The 26,351-nt window shown below is 48.0% G+C and overlaps 1 protein-coding gene across 2 annotated transcripts; it reads left to right on the top strand.

Moving 5' to 3' along the window:
• The first annotated feature begins 27 nt into the window (after positions 1–27).
• On the top strand, positions 28–26,351 carry MANBAL (mannosidase beta like). 2 transcript variants are annotated; one of them, XM_027070053.2, is made up of 3 exons: positions 28–144; positions 10,594–10,806; positions 25,416–26,351. In XM_027070053.2, exons 2-3 carry the CDS (start codon positions 10,657–10,659, stop codon positions 25,521–25,523), a joined length of 258 nt encoding a protein of 85 aa, XP_026925854.1. In that variant the 5' UTR covers positions 28–144; positions 10,594–10,656; the 3' UTR covers positions 25,524–26,351. The 2 variants fall into 2 exon arrangements, with proteins under 2 accessions (XP_026925854.1, XP_026925855.1); XM_027070054.2 differs by lacking the exon at positions 28–144 and adding an exon at positions 5,636–6,008.

Raw genomic sequence — 26,351 nt, 5'->3', positions numbered from 1 at the left:
CTTGGAATCAAACCCACAAAGTGGGGACAAAGACCGGAACCCCAGCAGCGCGGGCGGAGCGGAGCCCGCCGGTTGCTCCACGCGTCACTTCCGGGATCCGCCGCAAGGAACCACTTCCGGGGGAGCGGCCCGGCGGCGCGGGAGGTAAGTGCGGCGGCGCGGCGGCCGGGCTCGGGCTTCGGGGCGGGGCGGAGTCGCCGGGGTGGCGGGAACGTTGAGGGGGTTGGACTCCAGCGCCCGCGGCCCTGCTGCTCCCGGCGGCGGCGCTGCTCCGCCGGTCCCGGGCACGCTCGGCGCGCGGCGAGAATAACTTCCCGGGGCGCCCCTCAGGAAGTTGCTTGCAGAGGGGAGTTTGAGTCCCTGGGAGATGGACGGCCTCGCCTCTGCCGCCCCGAGCGTTGTTCCGAGCCCGGGCCCGTCCCCAGCGCTCGCTGCCGGGACTTGGCCTTTCCTTCCATCCATGGAGCATGGGAGGCGCTCGGGCGCCGGAATCAGTCCGGCCAGAATTCGACTGCTGAGTGGGCCCCATCTTGCTGTGTGTTGCCCCTCTGGTCCTCAGTTTCCTCCTCTGTAAAATGGGCGCATAGCTTGATCTGAGAATTAAATGAGATGGCGAGTGCAGAGCGCTTAGTAGGTGCACAGTGCGTGTTTGTTGGGTGATTTCTTTTAAAAATTTATTTCTTTATTTTAAATAATCTCTACACCCAACCTGGGGCTGGAACTCACCACCACGAGATCAAGAGCCCCTGCTCTTCCGACTGAGCCAGGGAGGCGCCGTGAGAATTGCCCCTGTTCTTAAGATCTTACCTTAGGGTAGTGCATGTGTCATAATGAACCAATATTGATAAGTTAGTGTTAACTAAAGTCCATGCTTTATTCACAGTTGCTCAGTTTCCGCCTAATGTCCTTTTTCTGGATCCTATCCAGGATATTATGTTTAGTAGTCACGTCTGCTTGTCTCCTCTTGGCTGTGATAGTTTCCCAGACTGCCTTGTCAGCTTGACAGTTTTGAGTATTACTGGTCAGATATTTTGTACAGTGATCCTCAGCTGAGGTTTGTCTGATGTTTTTCTCATGACTAAATTGAAGTTACGGGGTTTGGGGAGGAAAACCACAGAGGTAAAGGGCCATTCTCATGACATCATATCAAGGGTACGTACTATCAATATAAATGGTCACTGTTGGTGTTAACCTGGATCACTAGCTTGAGACAGTCAGGTTTTTCCAGTAAAATTACTCCCCTTCCTTCCCTCTTCCATATTGTACTCTTGGAAGAAAGTCATTACATGGAACCCATACTTGAGTGTGGAATCATGCTTCACGCTTAAAGTCAGATAAATCTAGGTAAATTATTTGGAATTCTCCATAGGAAATTTGTCGACTCTGCCCTACTTATTTATTAACTTATTCAGTTTATATCAGTGTGGGCTCATATTTATTTTCATACTTTGGATTACAATCCAGTGCTGCTCTGTTTTATTGCTCACATTGTCCCAGCTTCGGCGGTTGGGCACTCCTTTATCCCTTTGATGTACCCCGGCACATGTGTTTTTTCTTTTGTTTTGTGAACACCTTCTGTTCCAGGTTCATCTTGTACATTTCATGCCTCAGTCCCAGAATTAACCATTTCTCCAAGGAGCTTGGTTCCTTTTATTGGAGAAAGTATTAAATGCCAAGACCTCGGTGCTAGGTGTGATCATTATGCCCATGTTTCCAGGCCTTCAGTGCAAGAGACAGATGTGTGTGTACTAACTTGTATATATACACGCATATCTATAAATATTTCTCTGTGGAGTCACCTGTATCTATGTTAAGCTAAATACGGGTTCATACTAATATCTGCAACTCTCATCCATTCCACGTGGATCATTCTAGCCTCCTCCTCTGGCTTAGCTGTGACTAATCTTAGCTCCCACCATCTACCATCCATTTACCCAATTCAGTTTCAGTATACATATGTAATGGTTTCAGAATTGTTAACCTCTATCCCCTTTGGGAAATAATGTTATCAACTAGAGTTGTACAAGTGCAATTCCTTTTATCTTTAGTCCACAGACTCCACTCATTTCCAAAGTTACTGAGGTCAACACCTGATTCCCCCTGCCCTTTCAGTGAAGTTGTTTAATACAGTTGTCAAACATTTCTTTTTTTTTTAAATATTTTTTAATATATATATATACATATATATATACACACACACACACACACACACACACACATATATATATATATATATATATATATATATATATATATATTTGAGAGAGACAGAATGCGAGCAGGGGAGGGGCAGAGAGAGAGGGAGACACAGAATCCAAAGCAGGCTCCAGGGTCCAAGCTGTTAGCACAGAGCCCGACGCGGGGCTCAAACTCACAAACCGCAAGATCATGACCTGAGCCAGAGTCAGATGCTTAACTGACTGAGCCACCCAGGTGCCCCATACATTTGTAAAACATTTCAATTCAGAATGTCACATTTTGTGTTCCCTACTGGGATACCTTGACCTCCTAAATGATTTTTTTAAAACATTTGCATCCATTAAAGTTTACTCATTGTGCTATAAAGTTCTATGCATGTTGACAAATCCTTAATGTCGTGTATTCACCATTACAGTATCATACAGAATAGCTTCACCTTCAGGGATTATTTTTAACTTCTTTCAGATTTCACCTCAGCAATGCCAGTAGCTCTCTCTTCAAAATATGTCCATAACCCCAGAATTTACCATCTCCACTTTACAACCGGGTGCAGGCAGGTCTTTTTGACTGTTACAGCAGCCTCCTAAGTGGTCTCCGTGTTTCTTTTCCACTCTTACCCCTCTGCAGTCTGTTGTTCTCAACACAGCAGCCAGAGGGACCATTTTAAAATAAGTCAGACCATATCATCTTTGCTAAGTAGCTTCGAGTGGCTCCCCTTTTATTAAGGGGAGAAGCCAAAGGTCTTATAATGGCCTGCTAGCCCTACACTGCTTGCTCACTCTACTGTTCTCCTGGATCATCAAGTTTCATTCCTGACTCAGGACCTTACCCTCGCTGTTCCTCCAACCTGGGGTAGTCCAGCAGACATTTAAATGACTCATTCCTGTGCTTTATTTTATTTTATTTTTTTTGGCCTCTGCTGAAATGTCACCTTCTCAGAGAGGTCCTTCCCTCACCGCCTCATATAAAATAGCACTCCCTCTATATTTTCTCCTAATACCTTTGACATTGTATTACGTGTGTGTGTGATTGGATGAAATTTCATTTGGATGAAAACTCCCTGGCAGGAGTCAGAATAATATCGACACATAATAGGCGCTGAATAAATATGTATCCAATGAGCGACTATCTGAGACCACTAGAGTCTGGCATTCAGGGATGAGCCTCAAGGGTTCTAGTAGCTTATGAAATTATTTGCCATGTTTGGTAATAGATGAGTAAGTAGTTTTTATTAAATTCTGGTAGGGGTAAGAGATTTCCACAACGTGTGAAAACCTCTGCTCTTAAAGTGACTCTGGCTAGAGTCACCGGAGGATAGTCAGCTCTGCCCTGACTCACTGGGAAAGCCTAAGCAGGCCCCAGGCTTCTCAACTCCTACTTCTCATTGTTAAATGAGGCATTTGGTTGAGGCATCTGCTCTTGCTTTCATGGTGGGAGACAGGCATAGGCATTGTCATTTACCAAATATTTGAGTCAGGTCCGGACCAGGGCCTTATAGTGAGCAAGTGAAAAACATTAAGACTCCAGACTCCTTACTTCTCAGATAACAAGCAATAGGTTTTGAATTTTGGCCTAGAGCACACATACTTGGATGTAAATGGCTACAACTGAAATAAAGCTTCAGGATACAATATTGATCCTTACTATTACGGTATTTTCTGTTGTTATTTATTTAATTAAAGTGCTAGCTAATGAAGGGAAAGGGAAAACGTGCTGGATACAGCCCCCTAAGTGGTTTCCATAGCTCACCTAATGGGTCACAGCCTGCAGCTGGAAAGCCGTCGACCTGGTGGGGAAAGCTCAGGCTCTGGAGGAGCCAGCCAGTTGGAACCCTGACTTTACCACTCATCCACCAAGTAATCCCTGGGCAGGCCATGTAACCTCTTCAAGCCTCAGTTTCCTCATCCTCATCAGCAGTAATACCCACCTCCCCACTGGTTGGGAAGCGAATGAGATACTGACTGGGAAGTGTCGTGCGTATCCGGCAAGTGATTCGCTCCTTGCTGTTGCTGCTACCGCAACAGTGGCCCGGGGAACCACTGGGCACCAGGCAGCCTGGGGGCAGCCGCCTCCCGCTTGAGATGTGAAGGATGAGTAGGACTCATGTGACTTCTGTACGCAGGAAAGGAAGACCCAGGGTACTGGCAGGAAGGCCGGGAGGTCAAGCACAGGGGTGCAGAGAAAGCTAGGGAAGCGTTGTAAAGCATACACTATATGTGTGGAGCGTTTGACGTTTCCCAGGACCCTTTTACAGCCACCCTCCCGTGACACCTGTGCTGTCCAGTATAGGAGTCCTCACTTGAACAGCAGCGATTTCCATCTTCCTAGTCTCTTCTGATCTCTGGCCGGTGAAATCACTTTATACGTGGTCACGGCCGCGGGGTTTCTATAATTGTTTTCTTGTTTCAGCTCATGTTATTCTCCAAGACTTTATGCTGGCCTGATACGTGTTGTTTATATTCGCCATTGTAGTGAAGGGGGACTGTGCCGGGATGCGCCATCATCGGGTTAACTGCTTTACTGTTGGACATTTTGGTTGCTTCCTGTTTTGCAGCATAATGAATAGCATTGCCATGAACTTTTTTGTACCTGAAGCCTTTTTTCTTGGTTTGAATTGTTTCCTTGCTGTAAATTCTAGGAAGTGAGTTATTCAGTCAAAGGATATAATCACTTTTATGGCTCTTGTTATAGGTTGTCTTACTGCCATTAAAAAAAAAAGAATCCTAAATGCATTATAGCTCAGAATAGAGATGATTGTCATTTGGCTCCTGAGAACATCGAGTCCCCAGGAGGTCAAGAGATGGGCCCAAAGTGTAGCCAATTGCTGATAGAGTCTGGCTTTTTGCCTCCACCCCCAGGCCCCATCTTTTTATGATATTCCAAATATTCATTAACAGTGTTGCTGTTCAGCATAGTTCACCTAAGTATCGATAAGTTCAATAGGCTTGTTACAGCTTTGGGACCAAGGGCATTTTTAAAAATGTATACTTTATGAGCTGCCACTGTGAAGGAATGTGAGCTTTTTCTTACACCTTGGTGTTCACGTGGTGGTGCCCTGGCAGAGCCGCGTGTTTCCTCCAGAGAAGCTGTTCTCGTGGCCACCCTGGAATTCACTTCGGGGCCAGTTCATGAGCCACCCCAAACAAGCTGCCTGGTGTCTGAGCGGCATACCTTGTATTTGACCAAAAATGGTATTCCTGAGCTCGAGGCCCCACCTGATTCACCACACTTGGATCCAGATGAGGTTGGGTTCTTTCCAGAAGTCAAATCCTTCCTGGGAGGAGGAAGATCTGCCAGCTCTGAGGACTTTTTTTTTTTTTTTTTTTTTAAAGAGGGGCCTTGGGCTTTGAAGGCAGCTCGTGGCCACCCTGTTGGCTCAGGCACGTGACCTTCCTGTGTGTCCAGGACAGTGTGAATTTGCATAGGTCCCACTCTGTTCACTGAGAAGGTGGTTTTGTCATCCTTTAGTCACTCCCTGGCGTTGGGACAGTCGTGCAAAGCAGTGATGCTGCAGAGCCAAAGTGGAGGAAGGTCTTAGAACCTTTTCTTCAGCCCGGAGCAGAACGTTTTCTTTAGCCCGCAGCTATGCCACAGGAACACAGTGCAGACCACTTTGGGTCATTTTAAATTTTCTAGTAGCTACATTTAAACAGTAAAAACAGGGGCACCTGGGTGGCTTAGTCCCCTAAAGTGTCCAAGTCTTGACTCTTGATTTCCGTTCAGGTTTTCATCTCAGGGTCATGAGTTCAAGCCCCATGCCAGGCTCCCTGCTGGGTGTGCAGCCTACTTAAAAAAGTAAAAAGAAAAAGGTAAAAAAATTTTTTATTGCGGTAAAATATATATATATATATATATATATATATATATATATATAACAAAATTTACCGTTTTAATCTTTTTTCTTTCATTTTAACCATTTTAAATTATTTTTTGTTAAACAGGTTTTTTTTAATGCTTATTTGTGTGTGTGTGTGTGAGAGAGAGAGAGAGAAAGAGAGAGGAGACAGCATGAGCAGGGGAGGGGCAGAGAGGGAGGGAGACACAGAATCCAAAGCAGGCTCCAGGCTCTGAGCTGTCAGTACAGAGCCCGACGCGGGGCTCGAACTTGTGAACTGTGAGATCATGACCTTAGCAGGAGTCGGACACTTAACCAACTGAGCCACCCAACGCCCCTCATTTTAACCATTTTTAACTATATAGTTCAGTAGCATTCACAGTGGTGTCTAACCATCATCACTATCTATTTCCAGAACTTTTTCATCATCCCAAACCGAAACTCTATCCATTAAACAATAACTCCCCATTCCTCCTCCCCCAGCTCCTGCTAACCTATAGTCTAGTTTCTGCCTCTAGGCTTTGCCTCTAGAATTTGTGTCTGTCTCTAGAATTTGCCTATTCTAGGTACCTTTTAGAAGTAGAATCATACAACATTTGTCCTTTTGTGTCTGGCTTGTTTCACTTAGTATCATGCATCATGTTTTCAAGCTTCATCCATGTTATAGCGTGTATCAGAATTTCAGTCCCTCTATAGTTGAATAGTGTTCCTTTGTATGTATGTACCTCGTTTTGTTTATCCATTCATCTGTTCATAGGCTCTTGGTTGTTTCCATCTTCTGGCTGTTGTGAATGCAGCTGTGAACACTGGTGTACAAATATCTGTTTGGGCTCCTGCTTTTAGTTATTTTGGGCATATACCTGGGAGTGCAGTTGCTGGATCATATGGTAATTCTTTTTTTTTTTTTAAGTTTATTTATTTTGGGGGAGAGTGCGAGCGAGTGTGCAGGAGCGAGCCCACGTGAGCAGGGGAGGGACAGAGAGAGAGGGAGAGAGAGCATCCCGAGCAGGCTCCGAGTGTCAGCACAGAGTCGGACATGGGGCTTGAACCCATGAACTGTGAGGTCATGACTTGAGCAGAAATCAAGAGTTGGATGCTTAACTGATTGAGCCACCCAGGCACCCCTTCATGTGGTGGTTCTAGGTTTAACTTTTTGAGAAGCAACCAAACTGTTTTCTAGTTTCTGTTTTCACTCTAGTATAATTTCACTCTAGTTTGTATTTTGATAGTGTTCTTTGATGCACCAATTTTTAAATTCTGATGAAGTCCAATTTATTTTTTATTTTGTTGCCTGTGCTGTGGGTGTCACATCAAGGAAATCATTGCCAAGTCCAGTTTCATGAAGATTTTCCCCTACGTTTTCTCGTGTGAGTTTCATAGTTTTGGCTCTCAAGTTTACATCTTTGATTCTTTTTTTTTTTTAAGTGCATTTATTTATTTTGAGAGAGGAAGAGAGCGTGAGCAGAGGAGGGGCAGAGAGAGAGGGGGAGAGAGAAAATCCCAAGCAGGCTCCATGCTGTCGCCACGAAGCCTGATGAGGGGCTCAATCCCACAAACTGTGAGACCGTGACATGAGCCGAAATCAAGAATTGGACGCTTAACTCACTGAGCCACCCAGGTGCCCCATATCTTTGACTCATTTTTTAGTTCGTTTTTGTATATGGTATAAGAGTCTAGCCTCATTATTTTGCATGTTGCTATGCAGTTTTCCCAGCACCATGTGTGGAAAAGACTGTTCTTCCCCATTGAGTGGTGTTGGCGCCCTTGTTTGAAAATCAGCTGACTACACGTGAGGATGTATATCTCAGCTGCCTATTCCGTTAGTCTATATCCTTATCCCAGTGCCTTTTTGTGGGCACTTTTTGCTTACTGTGGCTGTCTAGTAAGCTTTAAACTCAGAAAGTAAATCCTCCAATTTTGTTCTTTTTCAAGGTCAGGTGAAAATAATACAACTTAATCCAGTATATCATTTCAACATGTAATCAATATAAAAATCTCGTTAATGAGATATTTTACATTTTTATGCTCCTGCTAGCTCCTAAATTGAGTATATTATTTAACAGCCCTCTCAGTTTGGATCGGCTCTGTTTCAGCTCTCAGTAACCACATGTGGCTCATGACCACCATATTGGACAGCTCAATTTTAGCACGAAGTTGCATTGTGGCACAGATCTCTGAAAATACAGAGGACTTTGGAGTCAGGTGGGCCTGGTTCCAAAGTAAGTTTGCCCCTTTCTCATTGGGGTGGGCAGGAGGAAGACGCTGTTAGGTGCCGTGGTCGAGGGGAAACAGTTCAGTCATACCAGGGTAAGAGGATGGCAGTAAGGAGGGCATGCTGGAGAGGTGACCCTTGAGCTCAGCCTTGGAGGTACAGTGGGGGCTTCACCATGCAGTCAGAACAGAAAAGGGCATTCTTGGCAGAGTGTGCAACCTGGGCAGAGGCCCAGGATTTTGTTTTTATTTTTATTTTTGAGACAGAGAGAGACAGAGCCTGAGCAGGGGAGGGGCAGAGAGGGAGGGAGACACAGAATCCAAAGCAGGCTCCAGGCTCTGAGCTATCAGCACAGAGCCTTATGCGGGGCTTGAACTCACGGACTGTGAGATCATGACCTGAGCTGAAGTCGGACGCTTAACTGACTGAGCCACCCAGGTGCCCCAAGAGGCCCAGGATTTTGAAAGAGCCCGGGCTCTTGGAGAACTACAGGCAGTTCTTTCGGCTTGACCAGGGTATTAGGAGTGGGGTCCCTGCCGAAAGCAGAAGCTGGCTGAGGCTGGACCTGTCACCACTGGCCACCACCATGCCCCCTGTCTTTCATGTCCCCAGCATCTCTTATTTGGGTTACTGGCAGTAGCCTTCTCACTGGCCTCCTGTGTCTACTCTGTACCCCCTCATCCCACCACTTAAAATGTAAGACCCTCGGGGTGCCTGGGTGGCTCAGTTGATGAAGCGTCTGACTCTTGGCTCAGGTCATGATCTCACGGTTCGTGAGTTTGAGCCCCATGTCTGGCTTTGTGCTGTGGAGCCTGCTTGGGATTCTTTCTCTCTCTCTGCTCCTCTCCCGCTCTCTCTTTCTCAATAAATAAGCATTTTTTAAAAAGTTAAAAAAAATAAAAAATAAAATGTAAGTCACTCTAGGGGAGAGTGGGGAGGTTCCTCAAAAAACTAAAAATAGAAGTGCCCTACCATCTAGCAATTGCAGTATTAGGTATTTACCCACAGGATACAAAAATACAGATTTGAAGGAGTACGCACAACTCAATGTTTATAGTAGCATTATCAACAATAGCCAAACTATGGAGAGAGCCCAAGTGTCCTTCGACTGATGAGTGGATAAAGAAGATGTAGTGTATATACATAATGGAATATTACTCAGCCATCAAAAAGAATGAAATCTTGCCATTTATGACGTGGATGGAGCTAGAATGTATAATGTTAAGCAAAATAAGATAGCATACTTTTTCAATCAGAGAAAGATACCATGTGATTTCACTCATGTGGAATTTAAGAAACCAAACAGATGAACATATGGGAAGATGGGGGGAGGGAGAGAGTAAAACAAACTGCAAGAGACTCTTAACTTATAGAGAACAAACTGAGGAAGGTTGATGGAGGGAGGTGGGTGGGAGATGGGCTAGATGGGTGGTGGGTACTAAGGAGGGCACTTGTGATGAGCACTGGGTGTTGTATGTAAGTGATGAATCACTGAATTCTACACCTGTAACCAATATTACACTGTATGTTAACCAAAATTTAAATTTAAAAAATATGTATATATATAAAAATGTAAGTCAGATCATGTCACTTGTCTGCTCAGAACCCTTCAGTGGCTTCAGTCAGTTCGGAAGTGTCAGGGTCCTAGTGGGTCAGCCTGCACTCCTCTCTGATCTTTCTTCCTTCCTGAGCATTCTTCTCTGACATTTTGGACTCATTTCCCTACCCCAGGGCCTCGACAATTGCTTTTCTCTCTGTCTGGATATGCTTCTCTCATGCGTTCCAGTGGTTTGCTTACACTTCGTGTCTCTGCCACTCGATTCCTGTCTCTCTCAGAGCGCTTCCTGTCTGTCACCCTGTACAAATTAAAATAGTACCCTCAAGTTTTGTTCAAAACAGTTGTCACTAGCTGACGTAGCATGTCTGGATGCATTGCCTGCCTATGCCCTGAGATGTAGGCCCCAAGAGAGCAGGGATTTGTCTCTTTTGCCCTCTGTTCAGTACTTGGTGTTCAGTAAGTGTTTGTTGAATGGATAATTGGATGAATAAGTGAACGAATGAACAAAACCTGAAACATAGCTGGCCTTCAAACGTATGTTGATTAGAGATTTGTGTTGAAGTGTTTGCATTTACTTATTTATTTTCTCTAACTTGGAAAAATTTCAGACCCACAAAAAAGTTGAAAGAATAATCCAATGACTATCCATATGTCTTCTACTTAGATTCAAGAATTGTTAGCATTTCACTATAATTGCTTTATGTATTCTTGCAAGTTTGTGTGTGTTTGTGCAAGTGGAACTATTTAAAAGTCAGTTGTAGAAACATGACACTTAACCTTTGTGTTTAGAAGTTGGCTCTGGAGGGTGGTGAGTCAGAGGAGACCGACCGAAGGCAGCAGGCGGCTGAGGTCATGGCCTCCGACCTGGACTTCTCACCCCCCGAGGTGCCCGAGCCTACTTTCCTGGAGAACCTGCTACGGTACGGACTCTTCTTGGGAGCCATCTTCCAGCTCATCTGTGTGCTGGCCATCATCGTACCTGTTCCCAAGTCCCACGAGGTGGTGAGTTCTTCCCTGTGAGCCTCCACTCCTCAGACGGGGTTCTAGGTACTAAAAACAGCACAGCAGAGAAGATCAGTTGGGACGATGTCACATTCCCACCCAGTGGCCTCGAACCATGTGACCAGTATTTTCTTTGTTCACATGTGTTAAGCAGGTTTTTATTTAGTGCCTACTACATGTCATCCTGCTTCGAGATGTAGTATCTGTCTTCATGGAACTTCTAATCCTTGAGAGAAGGGCAGATATGGAACAAGCGTGCATGTTGCCATAAGTCCAGGGCACTTGTGCCGGTGTGTATCAAGGGGAAGGACCTAATTTTACTGGGGCAGGGGCCCACCTGTTGCCCCTCCCCCAGGGAGAGGGAATTGCATTTGCAAGGACTCTAGTTCAAGTAACTGAATGAAGGTAACTGTGGCCAGAGCACAGGGGGTCATGATGAGAGGTGCAGCCAGAAGAGTGGGCAGGGCCCAGAGGGTTTTAAGTAGGAGACTGACATGATCAGATGGGCTTTTTGTGGTTTTGACGTTTTCCTATAGGTCTCTTTATCCTGTAGCCATTCACACTCCTTCTACTACCCTCTGTTTTCTCATGACATTGATCTGTTGGAGAAAGCAGGTCATTGTCATCTATGATATCCATATCCAGGATTTAGCTGATTGCCTCTGTGTGGTGTCATTTAACATGTTTCTCTGTTCCCCATACTTCCTATTAATTGGAAATTCGGTCTAGAGGCTTGAGTCAGCTCCGATCAGGTTATTTGGTAAGAACACCTCATAGCTGGTGCCATGAACTTCCTGTTGTATGTCATCAATGGACATGTGTCTGGTTGTCACCCGTTTAGAGATTCTAGGATTGATCAGTGGATTCAGGTGGTGTTAGCTGATCCCTCTATTAAAAAATCCCCACCAGTCTTTCACCTAAGTCGTTTTGGCATCCCTCGGTGATCATTGCTAAGTTCCATTATTTCCTTCTGCTTTTACTAGCTGGAATTCTTCAGTGAAGAAGACCTTTTCTTCATTGCCTGTATGGTTATTCTGAAATGCTATTCATAGTAAAGGCTGGATAAATTATTGCTTCTTTCCCTTTATAATTTTCAGAGCAGAAAGTTTGGACTCCAGCAACCTCCAATCTTGACCAATGAAACTTTGATTTTTATATCATTTTGAACATATATTTTTATACATTTGACACGTTATTAGTTTTTTTAATTACAAAAATTTTTAATGTTTATTTTTGAGAGAGAAAGAGACGGAGAATGAGTGGGGGAGGGTCAGAGAGAGAGGGAGACACGGAATCCAAAGCAGGCTCCAGGCTCTAGGCTCTGAGCTGTCAGCCCAGGGCCCGATGCGGGGCTCGAACCCACAAACTGTGAGATCATGACCTGAGCCAAAGTCGGACACTTAACTGACTGAGCCACTCAGGTGCCCCTTTAGTTTTTTTAATGCTCAGATGGTCTCAATGGGAGCCTCATCAAGTTGTGTGAAATATTGTCTACCAGGGAAGTTCATTAGAGACTCATTGCCTAGGACTTAATAATATTGAGTGTACGTTACATAAGCTGCTTATGGACAAAATTCTAGACTTCCAGCAGGAAAGCAGGTATTCAGCATAAACCATATTGTTTGGTTTAGGTACAGTGAGCCACTCTTACCAGTTCTGGGAATTGTAGGAACCACCCAAAATCCAATTTCACTGGTGCCCTCCAAGGGCCAACCTTGCAAGTAGGCTTTTCTAAAGAAAGCAGGTTTTTGTTTTTGTTTTTTTTTTTATGTTGATTCTATTCTGCACACTTATAATATATTTATTATAACTTAAAACTGCATTGTTTTCTACTACTAACAGTAAAACTCAGAATGAAATTTAAGATTTTTCTGAGGTTCTATTTGGCCTTAGCATATGTCCCAGTAGGGATGTATGGTCAGAGTACTGTGTTTAGTAATTCTTTTTTTCATATAGTTATACTCCCATCCTCATATGAATTTAGCTTAATTTGCTTCAGCTTGTTTTGAACTTTTATATGTTTTTCCTTTTTGATTTAATTAAAAGATATAAAATGTGTATGTACACCATTTTCCCACATCAAAATGATACAAGATAAAATTGTCTTCAGAAACAGAAGTCTCCTTTAATATCAATATGCTCTACCCTATTCCCTTCCTCCCTCCATAGGTAACCATTTTTATTATTTTTTTAAATTAAAAAAAAAAAGTTTACTGGGGTGCCTGGGTGGCTCAGTCAGTCAAGCATCCGACTCTTGATTTAGACTCAGGTCATGATCTCATCATTTTTGAGTTCGAGCCTTACATCGGGCTCTATGCCAATAGCATGGAGTCTTCTTGGGATTCTCTCTCTTCCTCCCCCCCCCCATAAATAAATAAACATTTTTAATAAATATTTATTTATTTTGAGAGAGCGAGCACGTGTGCATGTGTGCATACAAGTTGGAGAGGGGCAGAGAGAGGGAGAGAGTGAGAATCCCAAGCAGGCTCTGTGTTCAGTGAGGAGCCTGATGTAGGGCTTGGTCTGACTGCAAGATCATCACCTGAGCCAATATTAAGAGTTGGACACTTAACCAACTGAGCCACCCGGGCACCCCCATTTTTATTATTTTGATTTATTCTTCTTTTGTTTCTTTTTGGAAACATAAGCAAATGTGTATATATGTGTGTGTGATGTGTATGTACATACGTACATATATAAATATTCTCCCCTTTGACACGTAAAAGATAGCATACTATTAAATACAGCTTCACATGTTTCTTTTTTCGCTAAACAACATACAAGATATTCTGGAGGTCAATTTTTCTTGGAGATGACTCCATCCCAGAGATCCTGCTCACGTAGCTGGGAGAGTCATAGCCATTTACTGATGCAGTGGGGAGCCCTGGCAAAGGAGCCACTTGGGGTGTAGCTGGGGAAAGAGCGTGCTGAGTTCAGTTTTAAACAGGTGCCTTTAAGATATCCAGGTGGTTCGGGGGCACCTAGGTGGCTCAGTTGGTTGAGCTCCTGACTTTGGATGGGGTCACAATCTCGCGGTTTGTGGGTTCAAGCCCCACATCAAGCTCGCTGCTATCAGTGCAGAGCCTACTTTGGATTTTCTGTCCCCCTCTCTCTCTGCCTCTGTCTCTCTCTCTCTCCGTCTCTCTCTCTTTCTCTCAAAAATAAACATTAAAAAAGAAAAGATGGCCAACTAATCTTTGACAAAGCAGGAAAGAATAGTCAGTGGAATAAAGACAGTCTCTTCAGCAAGTGGTGCTGGGAAAACTGGACAGCGACATGCAGAAGAATGAACCTGGACCACTTTCTTACACCATACACAAAAATAAACTCAAAATGGATGAAAGACCTAAGTGTAAGACAGGGAGCCATCAAAATCCTCGAGGAGAAAGCAGGCAACAATCTCTTTGACCTTGGCTGCAGCAAATTCTTACTTGACATGTCTCCGGAGGCAAGGGAAACAAAAGTGAAAATGAACTGTTGGGACCTCATCAAAATAAAAAGCTTCTGCACAGCGAAGGAAACAGTCAGCAAAACTAAAAGGCAACCAATGGAATGGGAGAAGATATTTGCAAACGACATCTCAGATAAAGGGTTAGTATCCAAAGTCTATAACGAACTTACCAACTCAACACCCAAAAAACAAATAATCCAGTGAAGAAATGGGCAAAGACATGAATAGACACTTCTCCAAAGAAGACATCCAGATGGCCAACCAACACATGAAAAAATGCTCCACATCACTCATCATCAGGGAAATACAAATCAAAACCACCATGAGATACCACCTGACACCTGTCAGAATGGCTCACATTAACAACTCAGGCAACAACAGATGTTGATGAGGATGCAGAGAAACAGGAACCCTTTTGTATTGCTGGTGGGAATGCAAACTGGTGCAGCCACTCTGGAAAACAGTATGGAGGTTCCTCAAAAAATTAAAAGTAGAACTACTCTACGACCCAGCAATTGCACTACTAGGTATTTATCCACGGGATACAGGTGTGCTCTTTCAAAGGGACACATGCACCCCCATGTTTATAGCAGCACTATCAACAATAGCCAAAGTATGGAAAGAGCCCAAATGTCCATCGATGGATGAATGGATAAAGATGTTGTGTATATATATATATATATATACAATGGAGTATTGTTCGGCAATCAAAAAGAATGAAATCTTGCCATTTACAACTACGTGGATGGAACTGGAGGGTATTATGATGCTAAGCGAAATTAGTCGGAGAAAGACAAATATCATATGACTTCATTCATATGAGGACTTTAAGATACAAAACAGATGAACATAAGGGAAAGGAAGCAAAAATAATATAACAACAGGAGGGGGACAAAACATAAGAGACTCTTAAATATGGAGAACTTGCTGGAGGGGTTGTGGGAGGGGGGATGAGCTAAATGAGTAAGGGGCATTAAGGAACCTACTCCTGAAATCATTGTTGCACTATATGCTAACTAATTTGGATGTAAACTTAAAAAATAAAATAAAAAAAGAAAGAAAAGATACCGGGTGGCTCTGCCAAGTATGCAGAAGGTCTCTAGCAGGAGGAGGGTCTGGGCTGAGTGTTCATCAACACGTGAGAGTCGAGATGTACTTGAAGTCGGGGCGAGGACGAAGTTTCCGGGCTGAGAACATGGGCTGAGATGAGGAGAGGTCCAAGGCTACAGCTGCGAGGATTTAGCATTTAAAGGGCAGGCGGGGGGGAAGGCATAGCCAGTGAGGGCATCGAGAACTTTGGTGAACATGGACATGGGCCCATGGCCTCCGGATGGTTCTGTCCATCTCTGTTTCTTATTCTGGTATTTGGAGAAGGAGGTCACGATTGGAGTGTTTCCACCCACAATTGTATCACACTCTAAAAGCGTAATCCCTGTGCTCTGGGGCTCTGTCCTCCCAGCCTCGGCATGCTATTGGCGATTATAAATAACAAACATTTTTACTGTCATTGGCCACTGATGAAGCCAATGCTAAGAGTCCCAAGGGAGGGAGGTGATGAATGTTTTTATTTTGTAGGCAGAGATGTAGAGTCAGAGGTGTGTGGCCTTTTGGAGAGCTGTTGCTCACCTCCTGTCATGTTCTTAACCCTTCCAGGCTAGCCACAGAGGCCTGGGTCAGTTCAGCAAACAAGGGAAAAGGGGTGCCTTTTCCTCTCTCTGCTGTCCTTAGCGGCGCAGTGGGTTGCGGTCTTTTGAGACGGGGAGTTGACAAAGGGCTCAGCAATATGCCTACTTCCCCACTCTGCTATTTAGAGGTTAATTTGGGACAACAGCTTCGTCTTTTAAAATATAAATAGAGTACATAACATCTCATTTTAATTTATCTTGCAGTTTAGAGCAGTAAGGCTCGCATAAGTGAACTGTCTTCATGACTGAAGCTTACTGTTTTAGCTTTTTAAAGCTTTTCAGTGGATCAGTAGCAACAAATAACAGTACCGGTCATTAAACTTTTTATTGGTGCCTCAGGCCCCCAGTTATGCAGAGACTCTGCTGCTAGCTTTCCTCAGGGTGCCCCCATCAGGCAGCCTTCTCGGACTGCCCACACTCCTAAATAGATAGAAGGGGACACGGCACTCTGCGCACAAGCCATCTCATGAAGGGAGGGTGGGTGCTGAGCCTGTGTTCAGGGATTGAGCCTAACAGCTAGCTGGGATGTGGGATTTGGATGGGGATGGAGAAGAGAAGATTTTGCTTGGAGCCAGGGAGCTCTTAGGGAGGAAGGGTACCTGTGGAGTGAGAATAGCTGGTGGGGACCCCGGGCAGCCTGAGGGCAGGAGGGAAGTGGAGGGTGCCAGGAGGTGGGAGAGGGCAGAAGTGGGGGTGGGAGGACCCAGAGAACAATCTCGTTCTTTTTGACGGTTTGCTTCGGGCAAAATCATCCCTCTTGCTTGGCCTATAGAAACAAGGTTTTTTAGTGGCTTTTTGGGTCAGAAGATAATATTTTTGGCTCTAGATGATGGGAAAGCCTTTGAAAAGCAAAAGAATGTCTTTCCTGTTGTTCCAGTAAGCCGATTTTTTGCAACTAGTTTATGACTTCAGTACTTCAATACTTAGCAGATTATTTTGAAAGCTCTTTTGGGGGTAATCAGGGAAGAAAGAAGGAACACATACGAATGCTTCCCACCCCACCCCCTTCCTTTTCATAGTGGGAGTAAGAACCAATTTGCAAAATCAAAACTAAAGTCCTTCCAGTCCTAAGCCAAATGAGAACTGTTCTCGTCAACACCTCATTAAACTAAGACCTGAGAAAATAAACATTTGTGTGAGAATGATTGAGGCCTGGGCCACACTTAATCCAAGCATTTTCTTGTAGGTTGGATTCTAAAGTATAAGATCGTAGATCCGTAGACCGTTTCTCTCTAGTGCAGGCTGGCAGGTACATTTCATCTCTCATGCCATTCTGATTGATTTTGTGGTGGCCATAGTGAAAGGCTTCTGGGCTGCGTCTGGGCTCCAGGTAAAGCCTCACTGAGGTCTGCTGTGAGTAAGGGCCTAGGGAGTCCTTGGGCTGGTCCACTACTTTCCATCTGTCTGCACCTGCCTGCGGAGTTTTCAAAGGCCTGGACTGCCCCCATAGAGATTCTGATTCTGTTGTTCACTGTAGCCTGGATCAGTATTTTCTTGAAGTGTTCTGGTGATTCTGTTATGCAGCCACTGGTCCAATCTTTAGACGATTTCCTGAAGCACAAACCAATTTTGGGAGGGTAGGAAGTGTTCAGTTCTACATGTGTTAAGATTGAAATAATAGCAAGACGTCCAAGTGGGAAAGAAACAGCCAGTGAGAAGTTGGGGATAGAGGCCTGGGAATTATTTTATCAATATGGCATTATTACTTGAAACCCTGAGAGTGTGTTGCTGAGCTTTTCAACAGAAATTAAGATTCAGAAAAGGCCTGAACCTGGGGCATTCCCAACCTGCTTGAAGTGGTTTCTGTGCAGTGTGGGTATGCTGAAAAGATGTACTGAAAAGACAGCGGGTGCTGTCCCAGAGCGGGGGTGCAGCTGGGCCTCTGGAAGGGGTGAGAACCAGGGACTCTGTCACTCACCATCTGCATCTCCTCTGTATCCCCTCCCTGTCCATCTCCTGTCTTTCATTTATCTTACCAGGGCCCTGCTTCCTCTGCTCACTGTCCCTGTGGTGAGATGAAACATGGCCACTAACAGCTTCCAAAGTTTATGTCTTTCAGCTGCAGCATCTGGAGGCTGCCTTCCTGCTTGGTCCCAGTTCCAGAATCCCCAGGGAAGGAACTGTGGCTGACCCAGCTTGGGACAGCTATGGCCAGTGTGGCGGGAAGGGAGGGTCCCGCCCCAGGAGGGACAGGGGTGCCGTGCAGACAAAGCTGGGGTCTCCGTTCCTGTCGCTGTCTCAGGAGAGACAGGGCAGAGCGGCGGGCAGAGGGGACTGTGGTCTCCCTGAAAACCGCCGTGGTTCAAGGAGAGTACGTGTACAACCCAGTCCCCATGGGGACCGCACAACAAGAACTCCTGAGCGACCGAGGAAAGGCTGCTCTCCTCCAGAGTTCGGCTTCAGTGGAGCAAAGTTCTTAACAGAGTTCCTGGGTCCCTGTGGGTCCCTGAATAGGCTTCAGAAGTTCACAGGGTCCCTGAAATTGTGAACAAAAATGTGCTAGATATCTTTATGCTCGGGCACATTTTCTGGGAAGACAGGCTATAGCTGTTCTCAGTTTGATGAGGTGGGAGCCAAATTCCAGGAGTTTAAGGAGCAGGTAGTGAGGAAATAAAGGCAGCACGCTCCTCCCCCTTCCCCAAAAGCCTGCTGGAACTTACTCCCAGCCTCTTTCGGATCAGTTTCTACACAGAATGTTGATCCAGTTAACCCTAAGCAAGTGGGTATTGACTTTTAGTTCAGCGACTCACCTAGCAGATAAGAACGGTTCCTCCGGCAGTGAATCACAGATTCTCCTACTAGTTTGAACGCTGACTGTTCCCATCTCTTCATGTGTTGGGTTCATGTCTCCCCAGCCGGCTGCCAGCCCCTAGCCGGTACCTTCAGCTCGCACTCTGCTGTCTGTGTGGATTGCCACAGTCTCTTCCTGCAGTAATGGGGACTCTGTGTTGAAAGTCAGAAACAGCTCCAGCAGTTTTTCCAGAAAGAAATTGTATTGGTTCTCAGAACTGGGAATTTCAAGGCACATCTGGGTTCAGGGGCTCAAAAGGCCTTCAGGGCTCTGTCTCCGTCTCCTGGCTTTCCTGTGATTGTTGGCCTCATTCTTAGGCACTCGTCACAAGTCAGGAAGATGGCTGCAGCAGCCCCAGTCTGCATCCTTACTGCTCATGGTTTATAAGCAAGAGAAGCCATCTCTCTGCCTGTGCTCACTTTCCAGGTCTCATGGAAGTCCTCTGCCTGGCTCTGGCTTGGCCACGTGCTTGCACCTTGCCCCATCGATAGGAAGGGGCAGTGGGTACCATTTCTGGCCAGACCACATTTAACTGGCCACAGGAGTGGCCACCGTGACTGAGAGTCCCCCTAGAACCGTATGGGATAGAGAAATGGCAGAGCCCCAGTGCAAAAGGGGGTGTTGGGCAGACAGAGACAACTGATGCCCAACATTGTGATCCAGTGGAGAACTCACCAGAATTGATAGCAAGAGTGGTGGCTTTCAGTGTGATGTCCACGTAGACTTCACTGTCAGCCAGAAAGCTCTGCAGATTTGGAACCCTAAAAATGAGGGAGCCTTCCCAGCTCTGGCTGTGGCCTGGAAGTTCAGGAGCCTGTTGGAAAATTCCTCCTGGGGTTGCCAGAGTAAATAATTAACTTGGGCAAGTGTATATTATACCTACTCTCAACACCTTAGGAGACAGCCTTGTAGAACTAACTTTGCACTTCTGCCCTGTATTTTTTTTAAGCTTGGGAGCAGTTTGCAGTTGAATTGGGCGGCAGGGTGTTTTTTACTTAACGAGCCCTTCTGGAGAGATTGCTGTGTGGCGGGCAGGGTGACGGTATAAACATGGTCTCGAGATGTGTGCCGTCTCATGGGAGAGGCAGCTGGACGCAAAGGGCCACAGCCCAGCCGGTGGGACGGGCCTGCAGTCGTGCTGAATTGTGTCTGGAATGAGCTCCAAGGCTGTTCTCTGTAATCACAGTTCTTGCCTGCCAGGCACATCCTGGACACTCCGTCTTCGTGCGCCTTGTTGAGCCGCCACGGAAGGCCTCCCCCACGCCCTGTTTCGGCCAGTCCTCTCTCCCCCTCAAGGCCAGTGCTAGTTCTACCCCTGCAAGGTCTTCTGGGGGGGGGGGGGCACCCCACCCAGGCCTGGGGCAAGAGACCAGGACCAACAGAAGCATCGGCACTGGGCACGCCCTTCATGTCCCTGAGCCTGTGTCCTGAGCTATAAAAGGAGGGCATGCAGACCCAACCCAGAGTTCTTGGGGATCAAGTGAGATAAGGTGCGTTAGGACCTGAGCATAGCACAGTGGTTTTCCTTCCCGGGACCACTTGAGAGGAGAGAGTGGTTTCAGCCCGTATGGAATGACATTCTGTCCTGATTTATCGGACTCAATCCACACTGAACTGTATAGTGGAAATCATAAAATCCTGAGTGCCTTCCCTGCTGGAAGGGATTTGATGCATTGTGGCACAGATTCGATTATTCGAATCTGATGAATAGCAGCAATTTTCTGGCCTCGTAAGCAGCTGTGGAACTGCTTCATTATTGATGAGGCCTGTGTCCACAGAGGACGGGTGCCTCCGCAGAGCCCGGAGTCACCTGGCGGGGGAGGTTTCCTGATCCTCCCGGTGGTGGTGGCCATGGCTGGCCATGGCGTGCTCGCTGAGGAGACTTAAAACTTGCCTCAGGTGAGGCCCGGAGTTCCCAGATTTAAAGGTGGGGCTGTGGTACTCGGAGTCTGCCTCGCTTGTACCAGCAACGTGCGTTTGAAGAGAAATTACGAGTCAGTCATTCATGCAGAGTCGTCCTTACTAGCTAAGAATTCGGAGCTACAGCTCTTTGTGGCTAGGACCCCAGAGTCTTATCATGTGCATAAGAGCTGCCTTTTCTTCCCTGTAGCTTGGGGGGAAGGTGGCTGTGCCCCATTGGACCCGTCACCGAGACTCAGCCTCAGTTTCCCTTCTTGTCAAATGAGCTCACAGTGGCTGGCTCATTGGGGTGATGGGGGCTCAGTGAGTGGACGCTTGGTGCGCATCACTAAGCATGTGCTCTCTTCATTACCCCGTGGTGCCTGGCACGGAACCTGCATCCATTGGGTGTGGATAGATAGGTGGGGGTGCGGGGAACCTAGGCAGAGCAGGAAAGGGAACAAAGCAGTGGGTGATACTGGCGGGCCGGCAGCCTGGGGTGACGGAGTGGGCTCTGTGAGGGGGCGTGCCGGGGGGCAGGGCCGGCTCTGGAGTGGAGTGGCCCTGGAGGCCACAAGGAAGGTCTTGGAATTTGTCTCCTACGAAGAGGGAACCAGAAACATATTAAAGCGGAAAACAGACATGGTTGGGACTGTTGTTCTAGAATAGACTGAAAGCGGTGAGGTAGGTGGCGAGGAGAGCGTGTGGGAGGCTGACACAGTGAGGGGGCAGACCGCGGGCTGTGACCTGGTGCAGCAGTGTGTGTCCAGGGGGGCCGGGTGGATTCGAGAGACCCTCAGAACGTAGAGCGGGCAGGACCTGGGGCCGATGGGATTGGGGGGGCACGAGGGGGCGGCGAGAACTCAGAACTGGCTTGGAGGTTACTAGCTTGGGTAACTGGGTGGGTGACGATGCCAGAATCTTTGATGGGGAGGAGAGGAGGAGGTCTGGGGTGAGGAGGAGACAGATCATGCATCCAGATGACTCGATGACGGTAACATGTACATACGCCCACAGAGAGCTGCTTTCAGCTGTGGGAAACAGAGCCTGGTGCAGGGAGCACTCACCCGCCCTCCTGACTCCTGTGGGAACCTCAGTCACAAGCAAGGGGTCCGAGTGACCCGTCGACAGAATCTGGAACAAGCCATTCTTGTCATTCCACACGGCCACCTGTGGAACCTGTGTGGTTCCAGCCGCTACTAAATAGAGAATAGATTTCACAGTTGACTCTGGTTCTCAGTCTCCAGCCCTGAGGTCCCGAGGAAACCGGGGACAGATGATATCCTAGAGCCGTTAAGACCGCACTTCACATGCTGGCACTGCTGCTCACCAAGTGACACCTTGGGCAAGTCACACGATCTGAGTGTTTCTTTCATCTGTACAATGGGACTCGTTATGGCACTTTGTGAGGCTAAAATAAGGTATGTACACACCATACAACCCAGGGCCTGGCCTCCTGTAAACAGTAGTATCAGCAGCCGTTGTGCCTGTTGTTGTTGTTATTATTACTGGTGGCTATGTCTGGCCATGCTTCTGGGAATGTATATTGGGTTTCAAAGCTGCTTATGTCCTCTGTGCCCATGGGAAAACTGAGACCCAGCACTAAACGTTATGTACATATATTTGTAAATATTTACTGAAGTTATCTCTATGCCCCAAGTGGGGCTTGAACTCAGCAACCCCGAGATCAAGAGTCACATGCTCTACTGACTGAACCAACCAGGCACCCTTAGGTGTGTTCTGTTTTCATGATGATAAACAAGAGTGAAGTCCCCATGGTTATGGGAGATCTTGCCTGATCTTCCATTTCTTTTCTTTTCCCTCCCCTCCCCTCCCCTCCCCTCCCCTCCCCTCCCCTTCCCCAATTGAAGCTGTCCCAAGGAGCTCACAGCTGGTAGGGGAGACAAACAGGAGAATATGTTACTGTGGTAAGGTAACAGTGGCAATGCACAGTTCCTCGGTACTGGGGGTGGGAGGGGGTAGGGGTGGAGGGAGGGATGGACGCTGCTGGAGGTGGAGGAGCAGGGAAGGAAGGCTGGATGGTGAGTAGGAGTGTGTTCTTGTCCTGGGCCACAGGGAGGGCTTTGCTGGGTGGCCAGGAAGGGCGCTCCTCTTGTTAAGAGTGACTGGCAGAAGCCCCGACACCTGACCCAGTGTGAGGTCTAGAGAAGTGCCCAGAAGAAGCTGGAGATGTGGCCTCCTTAGATGCCATCCCATGTGTGGGGCATGGGACCGTGGGGGATAGAGAGCCCCCTAGAAGGTTTAAGGTGGGGGGATCTGTGGCACTGAGCAGAGAGGTCAGTTAGCAGTGGAGGGACCAAAGGAGGGACTTTGGTGCTAGAGAGGGTGACCAAGTCAGGAGGTGGAAGGGGTTGTTGAATCACCGGTACCTGGTGACTGATTGGACAGTTGGGAGGAGAGAGGGCTGGGGTTACTGGGACTCCAGTTGCTCTGCCTTGGGTGGGGAGGAGGACCCGGCCTGCTGGAGAAGGGGCCGTGCTTGGTCTGGGACAGTGGGGTTGGAGGTGCCTGGAAGGTGCCAGTCCAGTCATCTGACAGACAGCTGGATCAGGAGCGAGGTCTGCTCAGGAGAGATAAAGATAAGGTGCCTAAGAGAGGGTCTGAGGGAAGCACTGGGGATGGCAGCCGGGTGTCACCGTCCCTGTGGATTCTGAACTGGGCCCTACTGAAAGTGGAGGAGGCACCCAGCTTCGAGCTTCGAGTGGCGGGGGAGGGGGGCTCCATCTGTGGAGATCCTGGCGGGCTTGGCAAGTTCCCTGTGCATAAGCCATCGTCTCATGGGGCCTTTGCCTGGGGCACTCAGGGACTGACTGGTTTCCTCTGGCCTCATAGGTACTGCAGTGGGGACGGTTTCCAGCTCCCAAGGTCTCCAAAGGCATCGTGCCTTGTGGGGTTTGCCTTAAACAGTAGCCTTCCTGCTGTGCTCTGCAGCCGGCAACTCCTGCACTTGACACACTGGCTCCTCTGAGGTTTTGTTTTGTTTGTTTGTCTTTCTAACAGGCTAACTTTTTTTTTTCTTTCTTTCTTTCTTCCTTTTTTTTTTTTTTTTTGGCCAAGTTACATTAACAGTATCACACAAGTAGATAGGCTGGGAAAGTCCAGAGCCACCGTCGGAGACCTGGCCAGGGGAGGGACCAGCCCCCTCATTATCTTGGGAAGGTCACCCGCGGGTACCCAGGGCTGGTCTAGGCCTTTACATCTGGTGTCTCTGCTGGAGGCTGGCAGGGTGGAGAGGAGGCAGTGATGGCTGATGAGAGGGAGCTGACAGATCTCTGGAGTAGGCCAGTACACAGGTGTGAACTGCCTCTCCCAGCCGCGGTCACGCGGCTTCTGTGAGCACATAGCTTAAGGTGCAGGGCCAGGGAAGGGCAGAGAGCAAAGCAAGCTGGAAGCTGGGAGTCGGCCGGTTAAACACGGGGAAATATTTTTCTCTTCCAGAAGTGTGCTCCTTCTTAGTATTCTTAGTCTGCTTTTTATTTTCCCGTTTTTGATAAAAGGACACAGGTACTGAGAAACATTTCCTTTCTGTAGTGCTGGGGACAGCGGGCCGTGGGGGGTGTGGGGAGCGTGGGCACCTGAATAAAGGGGCAGCCGCTGCCCAGCCCATTTTTTTCCACCGGGGGATTAGGGGCCAGCGTTACTAGGTGTTTAAAGTTTTCAAGAAAAGCTAGGAGTCCAGATTGAATGGGAAGTCTACCAGTTGGCTCAAATGCTTAGAAATAAATACTGCAGGCCAACTGAAGTCTGCCTGTGGGCCGGAGGAGGCCCAGGGGCTGTGGTCAGTGTTCTCTGGGCTGGACCTGCCTCGCTAGCATCCTGCCTGGCCGAGGCACAGCGTGACTTATCACCCAGGGGAGGAGGGAGCACTTGACAGGACTGAATCCACTCCAGATTCTTGGACATAGGCTTCTGTGGCTGTGGCAAGCCGAGTCCCTCGCCTGGAGTCCTCTGTCTTCGTCTGTGCAACGAAGGCCAGGGCTGGATCTGCGGTTTTGAACCTTTTTTTAGCAGCGGGACCTCTGTGTAAACCAGATCTTACAGGGAACAGATACCGACAGATACAAACCAGGGCTGCCCCAGTTGTAGGGAGAGTCTGGAGTTCCGCCCCAAGGCTGCCCTCTGCCCTCCCCCACAGGGCACCTCTGCCAGGCCCCACAGAACACAGTGTGGGGGTTGCCCACCTGCCGGCCGGCACTCTCCACCCCTCCCGGCCCTGGCAGTCTGTGGGTTGAACGGGAGAAGGAGAACAGCAGGGCCGGAAGGAGAGCAAGCCACAGTGGGTCAGTCCCACAGCCGGCTCCCCACCTGCCATCTGCCCGGGACCAGCACAGGGCCAGCAGCCAGCCGGCCCCGGGGCGCTTTCCATGCGTTTTGCCTCCTCACCTCAGCCCTCTGGGGCGTGTATCACTATTTCCATCTCAGAGGTGGGTAAACCAAAGACACAGGAAGGGGAAGTGAGTTGCTCACAAGGTCACTTGGCTGGTACGCAGAGGAGCCTCAATGCCACCCAGGCCTCCTGAGACTCCAGAGGCTGCCTCCTCCCCTGGGGCCTCTTCCTCTGTTCTTCACTGAGGACCGCCCTGCTCCCCCAGGGGCAGCCCTGCAGACCTGCGGTCCGGGGTCCCGGCGCTGACGGTTCCTGCCCCTGGTGTTTCTGTGGCAGTGTGCTTTAGTTTGCGAAGCCCCCTTCAGACACAGTCTCGTTTTGCTGGTGTCAGGCTTGACTCGTCTAAACGGGACTCTCCTTTCTATTGCCATGCAGGAGGCAGAACCCTCCGAGCCTAGAAGTGTGGAGGTGACGAGGAAGCCCAAGGCTGCTGCTCTTTCTGCCAGCAAGAGGCCCAAGAAGGAGGCCAAGAAGAAGCGGTAGAAGAAGAGGCCTGCGGAGCCAGGCAGGCGGGGCGCGGGCCCAGGGGGCAGCCCTCCCGGGACGCAACGTCCTGTTCCCTCCTTCATCCCAGGGGCAGGGCTGAGGTGGCTGGGCCGCTCTCTGACCACAGAGATCTGGGCAGTCGTGGCAGTCACCAGGCCCCAGCTGGGCAGTTCCACTTCCTTCTGCTTCCGTGACAGTTTAGAGCCAAGGGGACTGAAACCCCCTACGAGCAGAGGCTGTCTAAGAAGTCCGCCTGTTCAGAAGTTGGGCTGGCTCAGAGTGACACTTCCATGCTTAATCATTGTGGCCAGCCTTTACTTACCCACCTTGTGGATTTACACTACATTCTAGAGTCATGATCTCACGCTGACAAGCACTGCCCCTCCCATTACTCGTGCACCGCAGATCTGCTCATCAGTCACCTTTGTCTCTCCTAGTACAGAAGGAGCCAAGCCAGGCCTTCCCTGTTTGTTTAGGTCAAGACACCATGGCCACTGTGATGTTGGTGGTCCCACAGGCACAGCAGCCAGGCCCGAAGATGCCTGGTGTGAGAGCCTGCAGGAAAGCCGGCCAGGGTTGTGCCTGGTTCTCTGGCAAATGGAAGGGACTTGGCCCACGTTCTTGGGCCCACTCTTTCTGAGCCTCTGAAATGGGGGGCTTGTCAATCTCAGACCGACCTCTTTTTAGCCCATCATGGTACTTTCGGTGTGTGCCTTTTGGCTTCCATCTGACACGTCTCCACTTCCCCTAATTCTTTCAACCCCAGAACAGTGAGGAAGAGTCATCTGGGCAAATAAACATCAATAAACTGCCTCCCACGCTGGA

The sequence above is a fragment of the Acinonyx jubatus genome, chromosome A3, assembly GCF_027475565.1.
Source record: "Acinonyx jubatus isolate Ajub_Pintada_27869175 chromosome A3, VMU_Ajub_asm_v1.0, whole genome shotgun sequence".
In the NCBI taxonomy this organism is placed as follows: domain Eukaryota; kingdom Metazoa; phylum Chordata; class Mammalia; order Carnivora; family Felidae; genus Acinonyx; species Acinonyx jubatus.
This window is presented reverse-complemented; position numbering and strand designations above follow the sequence as displayed.

Excerpts from the sequence above, each read along its gene's own strand:
- MANBAL (XM_027070053.2), top strand. The coding sequence starts at position 10,657 with ATGGCCTCCGACCTGGACTTCTCACCCCCCGAGGTGCCCGAGCCTACT. Across the intron at positions 10,807-25,415 it reads TTCCCAAGTCCCACGAGGTG|GAGGCAGAACCCTCCGAGCC; the intron begins GTGAGTTCTTCC and ends ATTGCCATGCAG.